General features: G+C 44.0%; 1 protein-coding gene across 3 annotated transcripts in view; it reads right to left on the minus strand.

Moving 5' to 3' along the window:
• LOC135549649 (neurabin-1-like) overlaps positions 1 to 23,893 on the minus strand; it is a 126,868-nt gene that overhangs the window by 65,630 nt on the left and 37,345 nt on the right. For all 3 annotated transcript variants that reach the window (XM_064979818.1, XM_064979817.1, XM_064979816.1), the window contains exons 3-4: positions 5,118 to 5,250; positions 754 to 874 (exon numbers count right to left, since the gene is read on the minus strand). In XM_064979818.1, the coding sequence (XP_064835890.1) occupies positions 754 to 874; positions 5,118 to 5,250 (254 nt within the window). The remainder of the gene's footprint in view (positions 1 to 753; positions 875 to 5,117; positions 5,251 to 23,893) is intronic.

The following is a 23,893-nucleotide window of genomic DNA, read 5'->3' on the forward strand; positions in this document are numbered from 1 at the left end:
AGCAAACATTGGTGTCATATGAAGCTTTTGCCGCTTGCTATATAATATGAGTAGTATTTTGATAATTTTGTTTAATAGTTTTATATTAGTTTAAAAATAAATATAAACATGAATATATATTTTTTTAAACACATTGTTGAACATAATATAGTTTATGTGCATATGGAATTTCCAGATTGGGATCTCTGCTACTTTTAGAGTTATGATCCAATTTTTAAGCCTTACCAACAGATTGAATGTGAAAATGGATTCAAAATGGTCGCCCTCTGCTGGTGACTTGCAGGATGTGCAATGTTACAAGTAAGAGGAGCGCTGTGATTGGTTACATTGTCTACTGTCCCAAATTCTCTTTATAAAACGGGCCATAACTTTAACACTAGCAGAGATCCCTGGAACTTTGATAAGCCCGTAGAGTATATTATGTTATATTATATTATACATGCACACTCACCCACGCACCCACCCACGCACCCACATGCACACACTGTTTCCTTCAGCTGCAGAGTGTGATAACATCCCAGAGCTGTTGCTTAAATTTCAGGACGTGCCTCCCTCCTCACTGTAATCCCAGACCCCTGCTGCTAAATCTCTCTGGGCCATGAGGACTAGTGTGTCTGTGTGTGTGTGTGTGTGTGTGTGTGTGTGTGTGTGTGTGTGTGTGTGTGTGTGTGTGTGTGTGTGTGTGTGTGTGTGTGTGTGTGTGTGTGTACAGGGATTGAATTGGCACCTTCTCAGGAAGCAGAGAGCTCTTACCTGTCATCTCTCTCAGCTGCCCCGCCCTCGATGACAGTCTTGACGAAGATGCCAAGTTTCTCCAGACCGGCGTCAGCACCCACTCCCATTCCTATGATACTGATACCAAGGCCATCGTCATCTGGGCAGAGAGGAGACAGGGGTTATACAATGGCAAGTGTGTATGTGTTTGTGTCATAGAGAGAGGGGGGGGGCGTGCCCTGTGTGTGTGTTTCAGTCAATACCATCCTTAATGTCAGCCCTCTGACTGTGGGTAGGAGGCGAGGGATGGATGGATAGATATCTATTCATCTAGCATGTTACATGTGCCAAAAGAGGATTACAAACTCTAGACCACCTTTAATCCACACACAGAGACATGTACAAACCTCTCCCTCGCCCTCTATTTGGCAAATCTGACCATGATTCTATCCTCGTGATTCCTGCTTACAAGCAAAAATTAAATCAGGAAGCACCAGTGACTTGCTCAATGCGGAAGTGGTCAGATGACGCAGATGTTATGCTACAGGACAGTATTACTAGCATAGACTGGACTATGTTCCGGGACTCATCCGATGGCATTGAGAAGTATACCACATCCGTCCCCAGCTTCATCAATAACTGCATCAATGACATGGTCCCCACAGTGACCATGCGCACATACCCCAAACAGAAGACATGGATTACAGGCAACATCCGCACTGAGCTAAAGGGTAGAGCTGCCGCTTTCAAGGAGCAGGACTCTAACCCGGATGCTTATAAGAAATCCCACTATGCCCTCAGACGAATCATTAAACAGGCAAATCTTAACTACAGGACTAAGATTGAATCCTACTTCACCGGCTTCGACGCTCGTCAGATGTGGTAGGGCTTGCAAACTATTACGGACTACAAAGGGAAGCCCAGCCGTGAGCTGCCCAGTGACACAAACCTACCAGACGAGCTAAATGACTTCCATGCGCGCTTCGAGGCAAGCAACACTGAAGCGTGCATGAGAGCACAAGCTGTTCCCGGACGACTGTGTGATCACACTCACCGTAGCCGATGTGGGTAAGACCTTTAAACAGGTCAACCTTCACAAGGCTGCAGGGACAGATGGATTACTAGGACATGAGCATGCGGTGACAAACTGGCAAGTGTCTTCACTGACATTTTCAACCACACATCTGCCATGCTAGTCCTCAACACGGGGACCCTCAGGGGTGTATGCTTAGTCCCCTCCTGTACTCCCTGTTACTCCATGACTGCATGGCCAAGCATGACTCCAACTCCATCATTAAGTTTGCCGACGACACAACGGTGGTAGGCCTGATCACCGACAACAATGACACAGCCTATAGGGAAGAGGTCAGAGACCTGGAAGTGTGGTGCCAGGACAACAACCTCTATCTCAATGTGATCAAGACAAATGAGATGATCATGGACTACAGGAAAAGGAGGGCCGAGCACGCCCCCATTCTCATCGACGGGGCTGTATTGGAGCAAGTTGAGAGCTTCAAGTTCCTTGGTGTCCACATCACCATCAAACTATCATGGTTCAAACACACCAAGACAGTCGTGAAGAAGGCACGACAATGCCTATTCCCCCTCAGGAGACTGAAGATTTAGCTTGGGATCCAGGATCCTCAAAAAGCTCTACAGCTGTGACATCAAGAGCATCCTGACTGGTAGTCAGACTGTTCTCTCTGCTACCGCACAGCAAGCGGTACCGGAGTGCCAAATCTAGGTCCAAAAGGCTCCATAACCTCTCTGGGATATGTGGGACGCTCCCACCTTGCCAAAAGCCAGGGAAAATGCAGAGCGCTAAATTCAAATAAATTACTATAAAAATCTAACTTTCATTAAATCACACATGCAAGATAGCAAATTAAAGCTACACTTGTTGTGAATCCAGATTTCAAAAAGGCTTTTCGGCGAAAGCAAAAGATGCTATTATCTGAGGACAGCACCCCAGTAAACAAAGAGAGAGAAGCATATTTCAACCCTGCAGGCGCGACACAAAACACAGAAATAAAAATATAATTAATTGGGCACTCCAATATGTCCCATAGACATCATAAATGGTCCTTTTGTTCGATTAATTCCGTCTATATATCCAAAATGTCCATTTATTTGGTGCGTTTGATCCAGAAAACTTGCGCAACATGACTACAAAATATCTCATAAGTTACCTGTAAACCTGGCCAAAACATTTCAAACTACTTTTGTAATACAACTTTAGGTATTTTTTAACGTAAATAATCGATAAAATTGAAGACAGGATGATCTGTGTTCAATACAGGAGGAAAACAAACTGCAGCTAGCTTTCTGGTCACGCGCCTCCATCTAACAGTACACTACAAGTTACCCTCGTTCTGAACAGTGCTACTTCTTCATTACACAAAGGAAAAACCTCAACCAATTTCTAAAGACTATTGACATCCAGTGGAAGCGGTAGGAACTGCAAGAAGGTAAATCTGTATTCCCAATGAAACCCCATTGAAAAGAATGACCACAAAATAAAAAAATCGGAATGGTTTGTCCTTGGGGTTTTACCTGCTAGGTAAATTCTGTTATACTCACAGACATGAACACAGACATGAGTGTTTTCTATCCAAATCTACTAATAATATGCATATCTTATCTTCCGGGGATGAGTAGCAGGCAGTAGCATTTGGGCATGCATTTCATCCGGACGTGAAAATACTGCCCCCTGTCACCAAGAATTAACAGCTTCTACCCCCAAGCTATAAGACTGATGAACAATTAATCAAATGGCTACTCGGACTATTTACATTGACAGCTACTCGCTGTTTATTATCTATTATCTATGCATAATCACTTTACCCCTACCTACATGTATATATTACCTCAATTACCTCGACTAACCTGTACCCCCAGCACATTAACTCGGTACCTGTACCCCCTGTATATAGCCTCATTATTGTTATTTTATTGTTGCTCTTTAATTTTGTACTTTAGTTCATTTAATAAATATTTTTCTTAACTCTTATTTTTCTTAAAACGGCATTGTTGGTTAAGGGCTTGTAAGTAAGCATTTCACAGTAAGGTCTACACCTGTTGTATTCGGCGAATGTGACAAATACAATGTGATTTGAATTTAGTTGCAATAAAAATATGAAAAAAATATAGATCTTTATTTGATAAGTATTCAACACCCTACATGTTAGAATCACCTCTGGAAGTGATAACAGTTGTGGGTAAGTTGCTAAGAGGTTTGCACACCTGGATTGTACAAACTTCTTCAAATTGGTTGTTGATCATTGCCAGACTGTCATTTTCAAGCCTTGACATACATGATTTAAGTCAGAACTGTAATTAGGCCACTTAGGAATGTCATCTTGGTAAGCAACTCCAGTGTAGATTTGGCCTTGTGTTTTTTGTCTGGCTGAAAAGTGAATTTGTGTCTCAGTGTCTGGTGGAAAGCAGACTGAACCAGGTTTTCCTCTAGGATTTTGCCTGTGCTTAGCTCTATTCCATTAATTTTGATCCTAAAAAACTCCCTAGTGCTTGCTGATGACAAGCATACCCATAAGATGATGCAGCCACCATGCTTGAAAATATGAAGAGAGGTAATTAGTGAAGAGTTGGATTTGCTCCAAACATAACGCTTTGTATTCAGGCCATGAAGTTAATTTCTTTGCCAAATCTTTTGCAGTTTTACATCAGTGCCTTATTGCAAACAGGATGCATGTTTTGGAGAAAAAAATGATGTACAGGCTTCCTTCTCTTCACTCTGTCATTTAGGTTGGTATTGTGGAGTAACTACAATGTTGTTGATCCATCGTCAGTTTTCTCCTATCACAGCCGCTGACTGCTTTTTTATTTTGGCCCATCGACCAATCGGTGTCCTTCGTTACTAGGCATCGGAAAACCTCCCTGGTCTTTGTAGTTGAATCTGTGCTTGAAATTCACTGCTCGATTGAGGAACATTACAGATAATTGTATGTGTGGGGTACAGAGATGAGGTAGCCATTAAAACATCATGTTAAACACTATTATTGCACACAGAGTAAGTCCATGCAACTTATTATGTGACTTGTCAAGCACATTTCCACTCCTGAACTTATTTAGGCTTACCATAACAAAGGGGTTGAATACTTATTGACTGAAGACATTTTAGCATTTAAGTTTGTATTACTTGGTAAAAATGCCTAAAAACAATTCCACTTCGACATGACGGGGTGTTGTGTGTTGGCCAGTGACAAAAAAAATCTACATTTCATCCATTTTAAATTCAGGCTGTAACTGAACAAACTGTGAATAAAGTCAAGGGGTGTGAATACTTTCTGAAAGCACTGTACATGAAGTGTGTAGGGGGTAGGGAGTGAAGAGATAGTGCTTAGAGGATATGGTTATTTGGGATCGGCCCCAGGTCTATGTACCTTTCTCCAGCTCTACAGGGAACAGCTCCAGTTTCTCCACCCTCTTCTCCAGCTCGTACTCTGCTGACGAGGCCACCGGGTCCACCTCCTCATTCCTCCGGTCATAGTCCTCGTTACAGTAGGTGTTGAACACCTGCAGACACATAAACACACTTGTTAGCTACCACACTGAGTTTACACTTTTTACACAAGCTATGTTTGGGGGAATCATATTTTGTAGTTGGTAACAAGACTATACAGTAGTATAAGTATATTGTGCAAGACCACATGTCTTTAGATGAGTGGTACTACAAGTGTTTGAAATATATTAATCAAGATGATATTGTCTTTCAGTCCAGTGAAGAGCTTTGGTGGATATGTGCAGTTCAGTATACTGATGCCTGGCCGTGTTGTACCACGGAGTTTAGGAGTATAGGCTACATAACTACTGGTGTTTCTACTTTAATGTCATATATGTTATTAGAAACCGGCATGTTCGAACGTTGAATGCTGATTGGCTGACAGCCGTGGTATATCAGACCGTATACCACGAGTATGACAAAACATTTATTTGTATTCTTCCTACTCTTGCTATTACATTGGTAACCAGCTTATGATAGCAATAATGTACCTCAGGGGCTTGTGGTATATGGCCAATATACCACGGCTAAGGGCTGTATACAGGCACTCGGTGAAACATATACCACGCCCCCTAGGGCCTTATTGCTTAATTCTACTATTATTATATATATGATATATTACATTAGCACTAACACATCATCACCCAGGAGGAGTATGAGGTCCATAGAGACAGAGGAGAAAAGAGGCAGAGTTGTCGTCCTTGAGCGTGGACATAGTGATGGTCATCTTCTGTAACGCTACCAGTCACTTCCACTCCCCTTCAGCCTGAGAGATTCTGTTGCTCACTCTGGTGTGAAGGGGCTGATGCACGCACTCCTGTCACTGACCGCGGACCACATCCCAGACTGACACAAGGTCTCTGTGTCAGCTCAGTTCTGAACCGCCAACACCCAGCCGGGTGACAAACACACACCTAGGCCCACACAGCTTCTCAGAATAGGCGTGCCCGCCTATGTAATCTTATTCATTATTATCTAAAAGGCTAAACTGATCCTAGGTCAGCATTCCTGCTCTGAGCTCTGCACCGCCAACACCCATCCTGGTGACAAACTAACAAACACCTGGCATGGTGTATTCAGTAGGGTTAACCAGTAAGGTGAAAGGAACAGTGGAAATAGCCTCACAGGATCCCCTATTCAACACGACAGACAGTCATATCTGTTCTACATAACGCATTTCTAACTGAACACACACCTGGCTTCATACAAGTGGCCCGGCTTCTGCAGAACAGGTTACAGGTGTTGTGTGTTGATTGTTGTCATTTGTTTGCAGACAAGCAGTGACAAGACATGTCAGATTTAGCAGATTCAGCCGAGTCTGTGTCTCTGTGTCAGTCTTCGACTCTCCATAATAAGCAACATCAGGAGAATGACAACGCGCCATGATTAATGATAATGTCATGATTAATATTCCAGAATATCTCATCTGTGAAGAACACATTCATCAGAACAGAACAGAAGTGGCTGATGAAGACAGCCATTAACAGAAAGCTACAATAACAGAAAGATGCTGTCTGTGTCACACCCTGATCTGTTTCACCTGGCTTTGTGCTTGTCTCCACCCCCGTCCAGGTGCCGCCCATCTTCCCCATTATCCCCTGTGTATTTACACCCGTGTTCTCTGTTTGTCTGTTGCCAGTATGTTTTGTTTGTGAAACCTACCAGCATTTGTTCCCCTGATCCTGACGGTGTCTTGCTCCTGTTTTCTAGTCCTTCCTGGTTTTGACCGTTCTGCCTGCCCTGACCCTGAGCCTGCCGTTCTATACCCTGACCCACCTCACTGGATTATTGACCCCTGCCTGCCCTGACCCTGAGACTGCCTGCCATTCTATACCCTGACCCACCCCTGCCTGCCTGCCCTGACCCTGCCTGCCATTCTATACCCTGACCCACCCCTGCCTGCCCTGACCCTGAGACTGCCTGCCATTCTATACCCTGACCCACCCCTGCCTGCCTGCCCTGACCCTGAGCCTGCATGCCATTCTATACCCTGACCCACCCCTGCCTGCCTGCCCTGACCCTGAGACTGCCTGCCATTCTATACCCTGACCCACCCCTGCCTGCCCTGACCCTGAGACTGCCTGCCATTCTATACCCTGACCCACCCCTGCCTGCCTGCCCTGACCCTGAGCCTGCATGCCATTCTATACCCTGACCCACCCCTGCCTGCCTGCCCTGACCCTGAGCCTGCCTGCCATTCTATACCCTGACCCACCCCTGCCTGCCCTGACCCTGAGCCTGCCGTTCTGGACCCTTTACACCCTCTCTGGATTATTGACCCCTGGCTGCCCTGACCCTGAGCCTGCCGTTCTGGACCCTTTACACCCTCTCTGGATTATTGACCCCTGCCTGCCCTGACCCTGAGCCTGCCGTTCTGGACCCTTTACACCTTCTCTGGATTATTGACTCCTGCCTCCCTTTGACCTGTCATTTGCCTGACTCTGTTTTAGAATTAAACTTTTGTTTCTTTGACACTGTCTGCATCTGGGTCATTCCTGAAACGTGATAGTATGTCTGTCTGTCTCACAAAAACATATTCCCTGTGGGATACAGTCTATGAGTATGATATAGTCTATGAGTATGATATAGTCTGAGTATGATATAGTCAATGATATAGTCTATGAGTATGATATAGTCTATGAGTATGATATGGTCTATGATATAGTCTATGAGTATGATATAGTCTATGAGTATGATGAGGTCTATGATATAGTCTATGAGTATGATATATTCTATGATATAGTCTATGAGTATGATATAGTCTATGAGTATGATATATTCTATGATATAGTCTATGAGTATGATGTAGTCTATGAGTATGATATATTCTATGATATAGTCTATGAGTATGATATAGTCTATGACAGGGTTCGTCAACTAGGTTTAGCCTTAGGCCAAAAAAATCTGAGCTAATAGTCGGCGGGCCAGAACATAATTAGTGTATAATATTAGCACAATTAATTGGCCTACACTAAAATGTAACATTTTAACACATCAGATTAGTACATAATAAACTCAGTGACAATAACATAATAAATTCGATCTGAATACACTCATAAAATCAACATCTCCATTCAATTACTTTTTTTGTCTTTCTCTGTGCATTGATTGATGGGGAAAAACAGGTATATGTAGCCTATACTATTGTTTTCAACATTTGTTCAGAATTGTTATTTAACTAGGCAAGTCAATTAAGAACAAATTCTTATTTTCAATGAAAACCTAGGTTAACTGCCTTTTTCAGGGGCACCTAGTCCACTGCGCTAACCACTAGGCTACCATCCGCCCAAAAGAATACTTTGCTTGATAGCAAAAGACAAAATGTTGCTCTCAAAAAGTATCAAAAAGAAAGGTGGATAATGAAAATCAATAATGAATGTACAGAGAGATATGTGTTCATCTTACCATCGTTTCCCAATGCCAAGCCAGTGTGTCTTATTTGCGATAAAAAATGTTGCTGTTTGCAAATCAAATCAAATCAAATCAAATTTATTTATATAGCCCTTCGTACATCAGCTGATATCTCAAAGTGCTGTACAGAAACCCAGCCTAAAACCCCAAACAGCAAGCAATGCAGGTGTAGAAGCACGGTGGCTAGGAAAAACTCCCTAGAAAAGCCAAAACCTAGGAAGAAACCTAGAGAGGAACCAGGCTATGTGGGGTGGCCAGTCCTCTTCTGGCTGTGCCGGGTAGAGATTATAACAGAACATGGCCAAGATGTTCAAATGTTCATAAATGACCAGCATGGTCGAATAATAATAAGGCAGAACAGTTGAAACTGGAGCAGCAGCACGGCCAGGTGGACTGGGGACAGCAAGGAGTCATCATGTCAAGTAGTCCTGGGGCATGGTCCTAGGGCCGCGGTTCAGTTGAAACTGGAGCAGCAGCACGGCCAGGTGGACTGGGGACAGCAAGGAGTCATCATGTCAGGTAGTCCTGGGGCATGGTCCTAGGGCTCAGGTCCTCCGAGAGAGAGAAGGAGAGAATTAGAGAACGCACACTTAGATTCACACAGGACACCGAATTGGACAGGAGAAGTACTCCAGATATAACAAACTGACCCCAGCCCCCCGACACATAAACTACTGCAGCATAAATACTGAAGGCTGAGACAGGAGGGGTCAGGAGACACTGTGGCCCCACCCGAGGACACCCCCGGACAGGGCCAAACAGGAAGGAACAAATAAATAATTTAACCTCAGACGTCATTATGAATCTAAGCATGGAACTTTAAAAGTGGCCTTCCCGCCCCAGACAGAGGCGTTAACTGCAAGCTACACACACAGCTTCTGTCACTTAAATGGGTTAAATCTACAGTTACAAGGAAGAGGGAAAACAGTCGTGGACATGGTGGAAAAAGGCCTTCCCTAGGAAGCATGAGTTGTCCCGATTTGGACATGCCACCTGGAAGGCTACTGCACTTCAGCGCACTGAAGAACGGCAGGCAGAGGGACCAGACAACTTCTCCACCAGATTTGAAGACTACAGCATGCACAAGGATACCATTGTGTTTGTATGTAAACCTTTCACAGTCTGCCCAGGTGGAGAAGTCTCCTCCCGTGCTAAGAAAACAATACCCTCACTGGATGAGGCCATAATTCAAACTGAGCTGATTGAATTCCAGACATGGAGTCATCTCAGGGATGTACTCAGGACTGCCGAGTCCTTGTGTGCGTTTTGGGTGGCATGCTCAGAGAAATACAGCACAATAAAGAATCTTGCATTTCATGTACTAACAATGTTTGGATCGACTTACACCTGCGAGTCCGCATTTTCCTCAATGAACGCAGTATAGATTGACGACAGCAACTGGCTTTTTACATAAGTCAATTGAGGACAGCCTGTGCATTCAAAATCACATCCATCTCACGCGACATCCACAAGATCGTGTCCGAGGGGAAATGCAACATTCCCATTGAGTAAGTCACTTAGTGGCCTATATGGAAGTATCACACTTATATTAGGACAAATCTGTTTTATTGTAAAAGATGCTGTTAAGCCTCATAGCCTACCTCAGCCAGTGAAGTTGTTTTATATAGGCCTAGGCTCGGACAAATAGACTCCAATAAAGCCCTCTTGTTGTTTGTAAAGTCAAATTAAAATGAAGATTATTGTTGAAATGAATTACTCGACTGGTATAGGTGTTCTCCATCTGTTGCTGTGCAACACTTGCATAACAAGTTAGCTATATTTTCAGCACCAGGCACTGTTCCCCTCCTATTGATTGCACTGTGGCTGCAGCTTTATATTTCAGCACCACAAAATGGTCCGCTGCCTGCTTTATTATATGACTGTCTCCTGTATTCTCTCTCTTCATGAATGAAGTTAACATGTAACTTTTGCATTATTTAGGTAGGGGAACTTCCTTATTGGGAAATTGCATTTGGAAGTTTTTGCATCTCGGGTTTGAGATTTTTCTTGGATTATATATATGATATAGCCTACGGGCATAATCTAGTCTATGATATAGTTTATGAGTATGATATAGTCTGCAAGTATGATAGAGTCTATGATATAGTCTATGAGTATGATATAGTCTATGAGTATGATATAGTCTATGAGTATGATATAGTCAGTGATATGATATAGTCATGAGTATGATATAGTCTACTAGTATGATATAGTCTATGAGTATGATATATTCTATGATATAGTCTATGAGTATGATATAGTCTATGATATAGTTTATGAGTATGATATATTCTATGATATAGTCTATGAGTATGATATAGTCTATGATATAGTTTATGAGTATGATATATTCTATGATATAGTCTATGAGTATGATATAGTCTACTAGTATGATATAGTCTATGAGTATGATATAGTCTATGAGTATGATATAGTCAGTGATATGATATAGTCATGAGTATGATATAGTCTATGAATAGTCTATCAGTATTATATAGTCTATGATATAGTTTATGAGTGTGATATAGTCTATGACATAGTCCATGAGTATGATATAATATATGAGTATTATATAGTCTATGATATAGTTTATGAGTATGATATAGTCTATGAGTATGATATAGTCTATCAGTAGTATATAGTCTATGATATAGTCTATGAGTATGATGTAGTCTATTAGTATGATATAGTCTATGAGTATGATATAGTTTATGAGTATGATATAGTCTATGCGTATGATATAGTCTATGATATAGTCCATGAGTATGATATAATATATGAGTATTATATAGTCTGTGATATAGTTTATGAGTATGATATAGTCTACAAGTATTATATAGTCTATGATATAGTCTACAAGCATGATCTAGTCTATGATATAGTTTATGAGTATGATATAGTCTACATGTATGATATAGTCTATGATATAGTCTATGAGTATGATATAGTCTATGAGTATGATATAATTTATGATATAGTCTATGAGTATGATATAGTCTATGAGTATGATGTAGTCTATTATTATGATATAATCTATGATATAGTCTATGAGTATGATATAGTTTATGAGTATGATATAGTCTACGCATATGATATAGTCTACACATATGATATAGTCTATGAGTATGATATAGTCTATGCGTATGATATAGTCTATTATATAGTCTATGAGTAAGATATAGTCTATGATATAGTCTATGAGTATGATATGGTCTATGAGTATGATAAAGTCTAAGATATAGTCTATGAGCATGACAGGCCATAACAATACATACGTGGTCAGCTCACCAAATAGGAAATAGTTTATGACAGACTAAAGTAAGAGTAATGTCCACACATTCTCTGCTGCTCCCAGTACGCAAACAAACATGATGACTGCATCGACAGCTCCTGTCCAATGTTTAGTCACAGTAATTAGGCTTCTCCAAGCTCTAATGCTGCTGATGGTCATTAGCAGCCTACCAAACTTGCTAAATGCCTGGTACTTAGCACTCTATTGTCCCTCTAATCACTCTGACATCAAAGCAAATTTAATTGAAAATATAATCACACGCCCATGAGATCATGTGATTGTGTAAGAAAACAGAGTTTTGATGGCCTCTATTAAAAAGAGGAGGATCCCATCAGCTTTCTACAGGCTAGATCTACTATATTTATTTATTATCAACAACTAAGCACATTGCTTCATTTTATAACAAGAGTATAGTCTACCTGGCTGGCATGAAAATGAACCATGGGAAAAGAGTCCTCCATTCGCTATTTAAGTGCATAGATGTATCTCCCTGTTTCAAGATAGGTGCATGATAATGGTCCATTCTAAATAAAAATTGTAAGTCGCTCTGGATAAGAGCGTCTGCTAAATGACTTAAATGTAAATGTAAAAACTAATATCACACATATATTATTTAGTATATGTTAAGACAACATTAAACTAAGAATAGTCTGATGGGTGACAGCCTATCACTTGTGAATGATGCCCAGCTTGTGCATTAAGGCAAGAAACAGCACATACCTTATTTTTCCAATCATAGTCACGCAACTCAAGTATTTATTTGTATTTATTATGGATCCCCATTAGCTGCTGTAGCCTAGCCCATAGGCTTAATTGTTTTAATACGGTTTGTATCACTAAACTGGCAAAATAACTTCTTAATTAAGGATCCGCCCCTTCATTTCAATTTCCGCCTAAAATGACATACCCAAATCTAACTGCCTGTAGTTCAGGACCTGAAGAAAGGATATGCATATTCTTGATACAATTTGGAAGGAAACACTTTGAAGTTTTTTGGAAATGTTAAATTAACGTAGGAGAATATAACACATTAGATCTGGTTAAAAAATATATATTTATTTTACTAGGCAAGTCAGTTAAGAACAAATTCTTATTTTCAATGACGGCCTAGGAACAACTGCCTTGTTCAGGGGCAGAACACATTTGTACCTTGTCAGCTCTGGGATTCGATCGTGCAACATTTCGGTTACTAGACCAATGCTATAACTACTAGGCACCTCTGCCGCCCACAAAAGATAATGCAAAGAAAAAAACACACATTTTTTTGTATTTCTTTGTACCATCATGTTTGAAATGCAAGAGGAAGGCCATAATGTATTATTCCAGCCCAGGCGCAATTTATATTTTGGTCACTAGATGGCAGCGGTGTATGTGATATAATAATATAATAATATAATGTAATAATATATATTATAATATAATAATGTATGTGATATAGTAAGTGTATGTCACAGATCACTGCACCTGTACATAGCCCATCTATAAATAGCCCAAACAACTACCTCTTCCTGTCACGCCCTGACCTTAGAGAGCCTGTTAATTTCTCTATTTGGTTCAGTCAGGGTGTGATTTGGGTGGGCATTCTAGTTTTCTATTTCTTTGTTGCCCGGGTATGGTTCCCAATCAGAGGCAGCTGTCTATCGTTGTCTCTGATTGGGAATCATACTTAGGCAGCCTGTTTTCCACCTGAGTTTGTGGGTTCTTATTTTTGCATAGTAGCTGTCTAGCCCTGCAGAACTTTACGTTTGTTTATGTTTTGTCTATATTTCATAATTAAATTATCATGAACACTTTCCACGCTGCGCTTTGGTCTCACTCATTCAACGATGGACGTAAACACTTCCCCTACTGTATTCATTGATTTATTTTGCTCCTTTGCACCCCAGTATTTCAACTTTGCACACTTATCTACTGTCAAATCTACCATTCCAGTGTTTTAATTGCTATATTGTATTCACTTCGCCACCATGGTCTATTTATTGCCTTTACCTCCCTTATCTCACCTCATTTGCTCACCTTGTATATAAACTTATTTTTCTACTGTATTATTGACTGTATGTCTCCATGTGTAACTCTGTGTTGTTATATGTGTCGAACTGCTTTGCTTTATCTTGGATAGGTCGCAGTTGTAAATGAGAACTTGTTCTCAACTTGTCTACCTGGTTAAATAAAGGTGAAATAAAAATAAAATACCAAAATTAAATGTGCAAAGTTTTTGACTGATCCAATGAACCATTGCATTTCTGTTCAAAAGGTTGTATCAAGACTGCCCAAATGTGCCTAATTGGTTTATTAATACATTTTCAAGTTCATAACTGTGCACTCTCCTCAAACTATAGCATGTTTCACTGTAATAGCTACTATACAGTGGACAATGCAGTTAGATGAACAAGAATATAAGAATATAAGCTTTCTGCCAATATCAGATATGTCTATTTTCTTGTTACTTACAATCTCATGCTAATCACATTAGCCTACTTTAGCGCAACCATCCCGCGGGAAACCCACGATCCTGTAGAGGTTAAAATTAAGCACATTAATCTGCTTAACAACTGGTGTAGAGCCTAAATGGCAAACATAGGCTGCGAGTAAGTTTAAAGTTTAGGGAAGATCATTTTCACCATAAAAAAGCACCATACATGCATAATCACATTTGCTGTCACTTTCAAGAACACTGTTCCCCCGCTAATTGATTGCATTTTGGAACATTCACACTTATAGCCTACGGCCATGTGCGCATTGCTGTGCTATAATGTATAATGTCAAGAAATTCCCTAAGAGTTTATCAACATTACAGGCTAAACGATCAGCCTCGTTGCTTTAAAATGTTTTTGTATTAATTTCAGATCTATCGCATCCCACAACAGTCCCAGAGTGATATAGGACATAGTAGATTGACATATGCTGTTGGCTGAAGTAAAGTAGGCTGAATGTGGACAGTTCTAACATCTTTAATATGCGCCTGGGAATTCCATCACAGGGATGCGTGCAGTTGCATCCCCAATGTGTCTGTCTTCATTCACTTGTAGCCTACTTAGCTGAAATGCCTGAGAGAAGGACCCAATCACGTGATGGGCATTGGCTACATCTGAGAGAGCCATGTGAGTGAGAGGTGCTTTGGAGCACGTCAGCCGGGAGAAGGGAATTATAATTAGCCTATTATATTCAGCCCAAGGGCACAACAGTCACTTTGGCCGCAAAAGGCATGGATTTTTTAGGGGGTATTACGGCCACACAAGGGGGATGTCGCTGGGAAATTCAAGGCCTGGAGAGAATATTATCAATTGCTTGTCAAATTGTGAATGAGAGACTGATGAAGTGTATGCAGCTTGCTACTTTTTTCAAATCCTCTTTAGAGTCCAATCATGCAGCCTTAGAATGTATTGAACATCAAAACATATAGCCACATATAGCCACACGTGCGCACTTCCTTTGAAATCGTTTGGATAAAATATCCTTTCTATTTTATTAAGCATTAAGCTATGTTCAATTTTCTTCATACTATAAAAATAATCAAATATAATGCCACGGAATTCTTGTCTGGAAGCAAATCTTGTCTGTTAAGTGAACTAGTGTAGCCCACAGGAATATGTCATTGCCATATCTGGGCCTAACATAAGGACAACTCAGAGTATTTGTCAGGACCTGGTTACGAACCTGGGTCTCCGGAGTGAGAAACAGTCACTTAACCAACTGAGCCACGAATAGTCAGCAGAACCCAGAAGATGAGGCAGACACAGCAGTACTTAAGACGGTGTATTTAATAAAGTAAAAAGGAGAAGTCCTACAATACAAAAATGGCAAATCCAAAAGGTGGTAGGAATAGCACAAAAAAGCCTCAAAAGATACTCAAAAACAAAAAACAGAATTCCACAAGAGCATCCACCGGAATCGACAAGAATACACAGAACTCTAGGGCTGGGTGCTAACATACAAACACAGAGCACAGAACTGAGGGAAACTAAGGGTTTAAATACAATCAGGGGAAACGAGGCACAGGTGCAAATAATAATGGGGAACAAGGGAAAAACATAAGGTCAAAAAGCACAATGGGGGCATCTAGTGACCAAAACCCGGAACAACCCTGGCCAAATCCTGACAGAATCCCCCCCCTAGGAACGGCTCCTGACGTTCCTACCAGCTCTCTCAGGGTGGAGGGCACTGAACTGACGAATGAGGTCAGGGTCCAGGATGTCTTTGGCAGGAACCCAGGAGCGCTCCTCGGGACCGTAGCCTTCCCAGTCCACCAGATACTGCCAGGACCGCTGCACCCGGCGGGAATCCAGTATCCGATGGACGGTATAAGCCGGCTGGCCTCCAATGACACGAGGCGGAGGGGGAGGTCTGTCTGCCGGGACAAGGGGAGAAAAACAACAGGTTTTAACAATGAAATGTGAAATGTGGGATTAATCTTAAGGGATCTGGGTAAGTGTAGGCGATAAGAAACTGGGTTAACTCTCCTGGCAACCTTGAAGGGACCGATGTATTTTTGGGACAGCTTGCGAGACTCCACCCGTAGAGGTAAGTCTCTTGTGGAGAGCCAGACTCTCTGGCCGGGGCGCAGGGTAGGCCCGGGACGGCGACGTCTGTTGGCTTGTTGTTGGTACCTCTGTGAGGAACGCATAAGATTAAGACGGGTCTTCCTCCACATAAGCCGACAGCGTCTGACGAACTTCAAGGCTGAAGGCACTCTGACTTCTGCCTCCTGGTCCGGGAACAATGGAGGAGCATAGCCAAACTGACACTCGTGCGGGGACATACCAGTGGAGGAGGAGCGCAAGGTGTTGTGCGCGTATTCGGCCCAAACAATAAAGGATGACCATGTGGACGGGTTGTCACGAGTCATACATCGGAGGGTGGTTTCCAGCTCTTGATTTATCCTCTCTGTTTGGCCGTTGGACTCCGGATGGTACCCTGAAGATAGACTGGCAGAAGCCCCCATGAGTTGGCAGAAGGCCTTCCAAAACCTTGAGGCGAACTGGGGACCTCTGTCAGAAACCATATCTTGAGGAATGCCGAAGACTCGGAACACATGATTAATTACCAACTCAGCCGTTTCCTTGGCAGAAGGTAACTTAGTCAGAGGGACGAACCTGGCCGCCTTTGAAAACCTGTCGATTATGACTAGGATAGTAGTATTGCCATGGGATGGAGGAAGTCCAGTAATAAAGTCCAATGAGATATGGGACCAGGGTCTGTGGGGAACAGGTAAAGGGTGAAGGAGTCCTTGAGGGCGGAGGTGAGAAGATTTGCCCTGGCAGCACACGGGACAGGCATTGACGAAAGTGGCAACGTCTTCTCTTATGGTAGGCCACCAGAACTTACGCTGGATGAACTCCAAGGTGCGACCTACGCCCGGATGACAGGTGAGGCGAGAGGAGTGCCCCCACAGAAGGACCTGAGTCCTCACTGCCTTGGGGACAAACAACCGATTGGCAGGACCTCCTTTCGGGTCCGGTTCGCTAGCTTGAGCACGTCTCACGGTATCCTCAACTTGCCACGAGATCGGAGCCACAATCTTAGCAGCAGGAAGGACAGGCATGTCCGTGTCATCTCGAATGGCAGGAGCGTAGACTCGGGACAGGGCATCCAGTTTGAGATTCTTCGACCCGGGCCGATAGGTGAGGATAAACTGGAATCGATTGAAGAAAAGAGACCATCTAGCTTGTCTAGAGTTCAACCGCTTCGCCTGCTGGATATACTCCAGATTTTTGTGGTCCGTAAGCACTTGAAACGGGTGAGAAGCCCCCTCGAGCCAGTGTCTCCATTCCTTCAATGCCATCTTAACCGCTAGGAGTTCACGATCCCCCACATCGTAGTTCCTCTCAGTCGGGGTAAGCCGGTGTGAGAAGAAAGCGCACGGATGAAGCTTCTTGTCTTCACCCCTCTGAGACAGGACAGCTCCAACACCAACCTCTGATGCGTCTACCTCCACCACAAATGGTTCATCCGTAGTCGGTAGTATCAGGATGGGAGCAGAGAGAACGCGCTGCTTGAGTCCTTGGAAGGCCGTCTCAGCTTCTCTTCCCCACAAAAACCTTGCATTGCCACCCTTGGTTAAAGCTGAGAGAGGGGCTGCCACCAAGCTGAAGTTCTTGATGAACTTGCGGTAAAAGTTTGTGAAGCCCAGGAAACGCTGAACTTCCTTAACGGATTTGGGGGTGGGCCAATCCGCTACCGCCCCTACCTTCCTGGGGTCCATTTGGACTCGACCGGGTTCCACTACAAATCCCAGGAATTGTACTCGGGATGAATGGAATTCACATTTTTCCGGCTTAACGTACAGATGGCTGTCCAGGAGGCGTTTGAGTACTTGTCTGACATGCTTAGTGTGTTCTTGAAGGGAGCTCGAAAAGATGAGGATGTCATCCAAGTAAACGAACACAAATATGTTAAGCATATCCCTAAGCACATCGTTTATGAGCGCTTGGAACACCGCTGGGGCGTTGGTCAGGCCGAAGGGCACCACCAAGTATTCATAGTGACCAGTAGGCGTGTTGAAAGCGGTCTTCCACTCGTCACCAGGTCTGATCCGCACAAGATGGTATGCGTTCCGCAGGTCAAGCTTAGTGAAAACAACTGCTTCCTGGAGCAGCTCGAAGGCTGTGGCCATAAGGGGTAGCGGGTAACGGTTACGGACGGTTATTGCATTGAGTCCCCGGTAGTCGATGCAAGGACGTAATCCACCGTCTTTCTTGGCCACAAAGAAAAACCCTGCTCCCGCCGGGGAGGTGGATGGACGCATGAGGCCTGCTTCCAGAGCGTCCTTGATGTAGGTATCCATAGCAGCTCGTTCGGGTGGAGATAGGGAAAAGATCCGACCCCTGGGGGGCAAGTGCCCGGAAACAGGTCGATGGGGCAATCGTAAGGTCTATGGGGTGGTAGCATGGTGGCCCTCTGTTTGCTAAACACCAGTTTGAGGTCATGGTAACACTCGGGAACTCGGGTCAGGTCGATGGATTCTAAAGACTCGGGAGTAGAACTCGGGAATTCTGGAAAATACAAGTAGCTTGGCACGTAGGACCCCACTGCTTGATAGTGCCCACAGACCAGTCGATGTGAGGGTTATGGCTGTGAAGCCAGGGGTATCCAAGGACGAGAGGGAACTCGGAACAGGAGATCAAATGAAAGTTCATCAATTCCTGGTGTTGTGAAACTGAAAGTCGCAAGGAGGTAGTGACATGAGTGACAAGTCCAGATCCCAAAGGGCTTCCATCCAATGTAGTGACCCTCATGGGTTCACTTAGAGGTTCAGAGGGAACGCCATTCTCCTTCGCCCAGACACCATCCATGAAGTTACCTGCGGCTCCAGAGTCTATCAAGGCTTGAAGGTGAAGCTTGTGGTTGTCCCAGGAGAGGGTGACTGGAATGAGCAGACGGGAGTTGGACGGATGGGAGGAGGTTATGTTTCCCGTTACAGTTCCCCCCGGTCTGTACGGGACAGAGCGTTTCCCTGGAGCCCGGGACACGTGGAACGGAAATGGCCCGGTTTGCCGCAATATAGACAGCGTCGCTCCCTCATCCGGCGGTCTCTCTCAGCCTGGGAGATGCGTCCAATCTGCATGGGTTCCGATGGAGCCAGCGAGGATAAAGGTGGGGACTCGGAGCTGGGACTGATAGGGGCTAGAGGTCTACGGTTGAGTTCTCTCTCTCTCTCAGACGCTGGTCAATGCGTGAGGCCAACTTGATCAGGAACTCGAGATTGTCCGGTGGTTCCCGAGTGGCCAGTTCATCTTGGATAGTGTCGGAAAGGCCTTTCAGAAAGCACACCGTGAGCGCCTCGTTGTTCCAGCCACTTGCTGCTGCCACCGTGCGGAACTGGATGGCATAGTCCGTCACGCTGCGCCAACCTTGGTGGAGAGTCAGGAGCTGTTTGGCTGAGTCAGAACCACTGCTTGGGCCTTGAAACACTCGTTTGAATTCCTCAGCAAAGGCAGAGTAGCTGGCACAGCAGGAACTATGGGCATCCCACACAGCAGTAGCCCAGGCCAGGGCTTTTTCCGACAGCAGGGTGATGATATAAGCGATCTTAGACCGGTCGGTGGGAAACGACGAGGTTTGTAGCTCAAAGGAGAGAGAACATTGGGTGAGAAACCCTTTACAAGCACTTGGATCACCTGAGAACCGTTGGGGAGGTGGAAGACGAGGTTCAGCCAGGGGGTTAACTGCCATGGGTACGTGAATCTGAGGTACTGGGACGGGAACTGTTGCCGGGGTAAGACGATCAGATATTTGCTTAATGGAAGTCAGCATCTCCGACAGAAGATGAGAATGTCTAGCCATTAAGGCCTCTTACTGAACCAGGGCGGCTTCGTGGCGTTGGACAGTCTCCTGGTGGTGGGACAGCATGGCAAAAAGTTCCTGGGAACTGGCTGCCTCTGGGTTCATTTTTGGCTCTGTGTTTCTGTCAGGACCCGGTTACGAACCTGGGTCTCCGGAATGGGAAACAGTCACTTAACCAACTGAGCCACGAATAGTCAGCAGAACCCAGAAGATGAGGCAGACACAGCAGTACTCAAGACGGTGTATTTAATAAAGTAAAAAGGAGAAGTCCTACAATACAAAAATGGCAAATCCAAAAGGTGGTAGGAATAGCACAAAAAAGCCTCAAAAGATACTCAAAAACAAAAAACAGAATTCCACAAGAGCATCCACCGGAATCGACAAGAATACACAGACCACTAGGGCTGGGTGCTAACATACAAACACAGAGCACAGAACTGAGGGAAACTAAGGGTTTAAATACAATCAGGAGAAACGAGGCACAGGTGCAAATAATAATGGGGAACAAGGGAAAAAACATAAGGTCAAAAAGCACAATGGGGGCATCTAGTGACCAAAACCCGGAACAACCCTGGCCAAATCCTGACAGTATTATGTTCTTCTGAAATACATTTTCTTTATATCATGTTTCTTTAGACCTGTCTAGAATAAATAACATATTTATTGTGATGGTGTAGGCTGTATGAAACGGATTTATTAGACATTTAAAAATATAGATGCTCCAAAGGTCTTCATCAGTGGCTTGTAGGCTATGCGTGGAAGCAAGGAGATGCTAAACGTGTTTATGCTAATTAAAGTTCAATTACTGTGAGACCGGCAGTTATTTGCATGGCAGTTATTGGCTTGATAATCACCAGCTGACAAAATGTCATGACTGCCACAGCCCTAGTGGAGAATAACAGGGAAATGCCTACCTACAGGCCCTTATAAACAGAGAGAAAATAGAGAAATAATAGAAGAAGAAAAGTAAAACATGTAATAATAGATACACAATGACAAACAATAACTTGGCTATATACACAAGGTACCTGTACCGAGTCGATGTGCAGGGGTACGAGGTAATAACTTGGCTATATACACGAGGTACCTGTACCGAGTCGATGTGCAGGGGTACGAGGTAATAACTTGGCTATATACACGAGGTACCTGTACCGAGTCGATGTGCAGGGGTACGAGGTAATAACTTGGCTATATACACGAGGTACCTGTACCGAGTCGATGTGCTGGGGTACGAGGTAATAACTTGGCTATATACACGAGGTACCTGTACCAAGTCGATGTGCTGGGGTACGAGGTAAATACTTGGCTATATACACGAGGTACCTGTACCGAGTCGATGTGCAGGGGTACGAGGTAATAACTTGGCCATATACACGAGGTACATGTACCGAGTCGATGTGCTGGGGTACGAGGTAATAACTTGGCTATATACACGAGGTACCTGTACCGAGTCGATGTGCTGGGGTACGAGGTAATAACTTGGCTATATGCACGAGGTACCTGTACCGAGTCGATGTGCTGGGGTACGAGGTAAATACTTGGCTATATACACGAGGTACCTGTACCGAGTCGATGTGCTGGGGTACGAGGTAATAACTTGGCTATATACACGGGGTACATGTACCGAGTCGATGTGCTGGGGTACGAGGTAATAACTTGGCTATATACACGAGGTACCTGTACCGAGTCGATGTGCAGGGGTACGAGGTAATAACTTGGCTATATACACGAGGTACCTGTACCGAGTCGATGTGCTGGGGTACGAGGTAATAACTTGGCTATATACACGAGGTACCTCTATCGAGTCGATGTGCTGGGGTACGAGGTAATGAGGTAGATATGTACATATTACTAGGAACAAAGTGACTAGGCAACAGGATAGATAATAAACAGTAGCAGCAGCGTATGTGATGAGTCAAATCAGTAAAAAAGGGTCAATGCAGACAGTACGGGAAGCTATTTGATTAACTATTTAACAAACTATTTAGCAGTGTTATGCATTGGGGTTAGAAGCTGTTCAGGGTCCTGTTGGTTCCAGACTTGGTGCATCAGTACTGCTTGCAGTGCTGTAGCAGAGAGAACAGTCTGTGACTTGGGTGGCTGGAGTAATTTTTGGTGTATTCCTCTGACACCGCCTGCTATAGAAGTCCTGGATGGCAGGGAGCTCAGCCGCAGTGATGTACTGGGCCGTGCGCACTACCCTCTGTAGTGCCTTTTGGTCGGATGCCAAGCAGTTGCCACATCAAGTGATGATGCAGCCAGTCAAGATGCTCTTAATGGTGCAGCTGTAGAAGTTCTTGAGGATCTGAGGGCCCATGCCAAATCTTTTCAGCCTCCTGAAGGGGAAGAGGCATTGTCGTGCCTTTTTCACGGCTGTGTTGGTGTGTGTGGACCATGATAGATCCTTAGTGATGTGAACACGAGGAACTTAAAGCTTTCGACCAGCTCTACTACAGCCTCGTCGATCTGAATGGGGGCATGCTTGGCTACTCCGTTTCCTGTAGTCCACGATCAGCTCTTTTGTCTTGCTGACGTTGAGGGAGACAACAGTTCACTGGCAAGATGATATCAAACCAAAGAGAGAGTGGAGCGGAAAGCGTTTAAAAGAGGATGAAAGCATGAGAGAGAAAAAAAGTTAAGTGATACTATGAGTAGTGTTGTGTTCTGCGGTGTGTGTTATCACTGAGACCTCTCCATCATCAATCATTTAGAGTGATCAACAGCCTTGCATTATTAAAGTGTACGGTCACGCCACTGGTCAGACGCCAGGACAGCTGACTGGCAGTAACAACGCATAATGGGCTCTCCACAGTCACCCTCTGTATTCACACATCAACCTGACTAGGGCACGGTAGAAGGGAGGGAGAGGGAGTGAGAAGGAGGGATAGAGGGAGGGAGAGAGAGGGAGTGGGAAAGGACAGGTGGGAAAACAGATGGAAAAACATCAACATAACTAGAGGCAGAAGAGGAGGGGGGAACAAAGAGGGAGAGAGGAGGAACAGAGAGGGAGAAGGAGAGAGGGAGAGAAATAGAGAAAGAGATCAAAAGGAGAGAGGAGTTGGAAGCAAAAGAGCTAGAGAGCGATAAATGTAGAGTGAGATTGAGAGGAGACAGAGAGAGAGAGAGAGAGAGAGAGAGAGAGAGAGAGAGAGAGAGAGAGAGACAGAGAGAGAGAGAGACACTGAGATAGAGACTGTGAATGAGTGTGTTGTTTAACCTTGACAGAGGCCAGGCCAGAGCACAGCAGTGTATCATTGGGATATGAAACATGGCGAAACCTGAATGTGTCCTGTTGTTTTCAGCCTTATAAACTCCTGCTCAGCTTGCTGTGTGTTTGACAAAGCTTTGACAGGTCCATGAGGACTAGCACAATAAGATGCCATACAGTAGAGGCACTATGTCCATGGGACCTAGGCTAAGGCAGACCAGAGAGATATATAATATAGCATAGAAAGAGAAATGGATGGAGCTAAAGAGAGAAAGGAATGGGCAGGCAGAGAGAGCGTGAGACAGCAGAAAACACAAAAGCAGTGAAAATGGCAGGGAGAGAGAGAGCGAGAGGAGCTTTGTGTGTGTGTGTGTGTGTGTGTGTGTGTGTGTGTGTGTGTGTGTGTGTGTGTGTGTGTGTGTGTGTGTGTGTGTGTTTTGCGCACGCACGCGCATGTGGAGGA

Source organism: Oncorhynchus masou, chromosome 12 (assembly GCF_036934945.1).
Source record: "Oncorhynchus masou masou isolate Uvic2021 chromosome 12, UVic_Omas_1.1, whole genome shotgun sequence".
Lineage (NCBI taxonomy): Eukaryota > Metazoa > Chordata > Actinopteri > Salmoniformes > Salmonidae > Oncorhynchus > Oncorhynchus masou.